Genomic DNA, 3,170 nt, shown 5'->3' on the forward strand with positions numbered 1-3,170 from the left:
GCCGCCGGCGTTTCGTCGAAGCTCGTACGGTCCGCAGATACCTACCTACATGTAGCAATTCATCAGGGAACGCCGCGCTATACTTAGAACTTACAACGGATAGCCGTTAGGTATAAACTGAAACATCGTGCAAAAAACACGTTAGTTGAAGATTTCATTGGGTCTATTGGTACGTTTTGTTTTACACTAAAGAGTTACCGGACTCTTTATACGTCTGACGTCAACATTCAGATGTGTCAAAGATCGTTGTGTTGTGAACTAGGTACGACGAAAAATGAACTGTAATGTTCTTCAAATAAGGTTTATATTGAATTTGATCTTGCCCAGCATCGCAGGTGGTCTTTGCCCGACTCCTTTCTTAAATGTGTAGTCCTTATTAGCATAGCTTACACACAGTCATACGTTCGAACTATAGAATAGGCGTAGTAAGGTCAGCTAAACTGAAACAGTATGTTCTAGAATACGAAAACACTGCTAGAAAACGTATAATTAATTAATTATCTACTGAGGTGCAGGATATGTTGTACCCACGTACTTCGAACGTATGAACTAGGTAGCAAAGCAAGGCTGGAATATCTTCAGTTACTTGTGCAAATCTGTCATGTACCTTAATTAGTTACTAAAATTGCATCTAGATGTACCTATTCGTTCCGGATGACCGCGCGGCGTCATTGAACATAAATCAATAAATCCAGGCAAAAATATACGGGTCACGTCGATAGTGCGTATACCTACATATCTATGTAGGTCATACAGCGGCCTAGGTTCGCTACACGCAGTTATCAAAACCTACGTACCAGCACGTATACTCGTAGGTAGATATATTTAGTTTTTTTCTCATAGCAACTGAGTATAGTAAAAAGATGTTTGACTGGTAGAGAATGCCTTTAGGCATTATTTGTAAAGCTTTAATTTTTTGTATTTTGTGCAATAAAGTTAAAATAAACAAATAAGTGGACTAGGTACAAAAGAAAAAACGTAAACTATAGCATGCAATAATGCCCTGTAACCATCGAACCAAACAAGAATGAAGTTTTGCAGAGATTTTTTTTTACTACATCTGTGGCAAACAAACTTCAGCCGGCCTGATGGCAAGCTGTTACTGTACTTACTTGAACTATGCACGTCTGTGATCCCAGGGATATACTATTGAAGAAAGTCTTTCATTTATAAGCTTAATAATAGCAGTATTATTGCTAATCTGACCCCGAGGGTCGTAACATCTTTACGAAAACAGGGGTCAAGTTATGGTGGTCTTGTTAAACTAATAGAAATTTTGTAAAGTAGTTAGACGGCCTGTAAACGTAATTCGTAAGATACCTTTTTTAGAGTTCCGTACCCAAAGGGTAAAAACGGGACCCTATTACTAAGACTCCGGTGTCTGTCTGTCCATCTGTCACTGGGCTGTATTCCATGAAACCGTGATAGCTAGACAATTGAAATTTTAACAGATGATGGATTTCTATTGCCGCTATAACAACAAATACTAAAAACAGAATAAAATAAATATTTAAGTGGGGCTCCCATATAACAAACGTGATTTTTTTGCGTAATGGTTCGGAACCCTTCGTGCGCGAGTCCGACTCGCACTTGGCCGGTTTTAATGGGACAATCAAATAATACGAAGTTGTTACCTAAATACACGATTCAGTCCTATGTAAAGAGCATAAAATAATTAAAAATATTGGGCTATAATGGGATTTAAAAAAAAACCGGTTCCGAGCCCTGTATGCTGGATGCAATTTGGCACAAGTGAATGATACAAAATATTTCATAATCTAATAGTTTATTGTAATGGTACCACAGAATAGCTTTGACCAAATAAAAAGCACATGATCTAGTACTAACAGGCATATAATAAAAACAGATTTTACACTTTTCCCCTTAGACAGATGTTCGGCCATATTGATCTTTATTAACAAATAATCCAACTAAACTATTCAAACTTAGTAATATTACACCAACTGAAGATACATTTAATTAAGTTTAGCAAACTTTAAATGTCAAGTGCATTTGGCCTAAAATTACTGAAAGTTTGAAATGATTTTGATTTATTCATAGATGTCCTCTTTGTCGGCAATGTATTGGATAATGTCCTTGGGCCTGACCAGCCTTTCCGCATCTCCATCGGGAATTTCAAAACCGAATTCGTCTTCCATAGCCATGATGATTTCTACATGATCAAGGGAGTCCAAGCCCAGGTCATTCATAAAGTGGCAGTTCGCATTCAACTGAAAAAAGAAGCAGTTATAATTATAATTTTAATAAATGTGCTTTGGTACTTTATTTTCAATAGAACTAAAGTTTTAGAACAAGAAGTGTCATAATTAAATTAAAGTTACCAAAAAGCATGTGGGTCACAGTCTGGAATAATTTTGGATACACAATAAATTTTATTCTACCTTTTCAGCACAAATTTTGTCATAAAGTTTCAGAACAAGAAGGACTCTCTGTTCTATGAGCTCAAGCGAGAGCGGGGGGCCCGCACTGTAGTGGCGGACACCGACTTTCTGGCTCTGAAACAAAATTTAACAAATAATGAACAGGTACCTTGACTTGAGTCAGTTTGTCGTAAGCCTGGCACACTTTCATCACTCGTTCCTCGATCTCTTTCGGAGAGGGCTTGGTCTGGGCCCCAGACGAGTATGGTCGCATACGATGAGATTGCACCTAAACAGTTTTAGTAACACTGTACACATTTGTTATGCAATATATTGATTGAGGTTATGATATAAAATGAGACAAATTATATTCTTATAGCTTAGATATACGACGTCCAAGTTTGTATTTTATAATAAAATGTCAATTTAGAAAGGATTATTGCCTAGAAATCTATAAAAAAACATTGTATTGATTAAAGTGATCCTTACCCCATTTTGCAGGTACTTGTTATTGTATAAGTTTACAGCGACTTTCACTGTATTGTATTTTTGTTGTAGAGCGACGGTTGAAAGCCGGCATACTACCGGAGTTCTATATGTGGTGGATTTTCGTAATAATCCGCTAAAAGCACTTCGAACAAGATTCGTAGCAGCCATTTTTCGGGCTTCAAATATTTTCCGCAATAGACAAGATAGAGTAGATAAGACGTTTCGAGTGTTGCCATAAGTAAGGCATTCCTGAACGTTCATTTTAGAGTTTAAAGCATTGTCTTGAATAGTTAAAAAAAT

The 3,170-nt window shown here is 36.9% G+C and overlaps 1 protein-coding gene across 2 annotated transcripts; it reads right to left on the reverse strand.

The window, feature by feature from the left end:
* Positions 1-1,769: 1,769 nt before the first annotated feature.
* Positions 1,770-3,075, reverse strand: LOC134746313 (acyl carrier protein, mitochondrial). 2 transcript variants are annotated; one of them, XM_063680709.1, is made up of 3 exons: positions 2,871-3,075; positions 2,403-2,516; positions 1,770-2,231 (listed from the first exon to the last, which is right to left on the reverse strand). In XM_063680709.1, the coding sequence occupies exons 1-3, from the start codon at positions 3,036-3,038 to the stop codon at positions 2,052-2,054; spliced, it is 462 nt and encodes a 153-aa protein (XP_063536779.1). In that variant the 5' UTR covers positions 3,039-3,075; the 3' UTR covers positions 1,770-2,051. The 2 variants fall into 2 exon arrangements, with proteins under 2 accessions (XP_063536779.1, XP_063536778.1); XM_063680708.1 differs by lacking the exon at positions 2,403-2,516 and adding an exon at positions 2,551-2,670.
* Positions 3,076-3,170: the final 95 nt, after the last annotated feature.

This window comes from Cydia strobilella, chromosome 12, assembly GCF_947568885.1.
Source record: "Cydia strobilella chromosome 12, ilCydStro3.1, whole genome shotgun sequence".
Lineage (NCBI taxonomy): Eukaryota > Metazoa > Arthropoda > Insecta > Lepidoptera > Tortricidae > Cydia > Cydia strobilella.

Excerpts from the sequence above, each read along its gene's own strand:
- LOC134746313 (XM_063680708.1), bottom strand. The coding sequence starts at position 3,038 with ATGGCTGCTACGAATCTTGTTCGAAGTGCTTTTAGCGGATTATTACGA. Across the intron at positions 2,671-2,870 it reads ACAAGTACCTGCAAAATGGG|GTGCAATCTCATCGTATGCG; the intron begins GTAAGGATCACT and ends AAAACTGTTTAG. Across the intron at positions 2,232-2,550 it reads ACAAACTGACTCAAGTCAAG|TTGAATGCGAACTGCCACTT; the intron begins GTACCTGTTCAT and ends TTCTTTTTTCAG.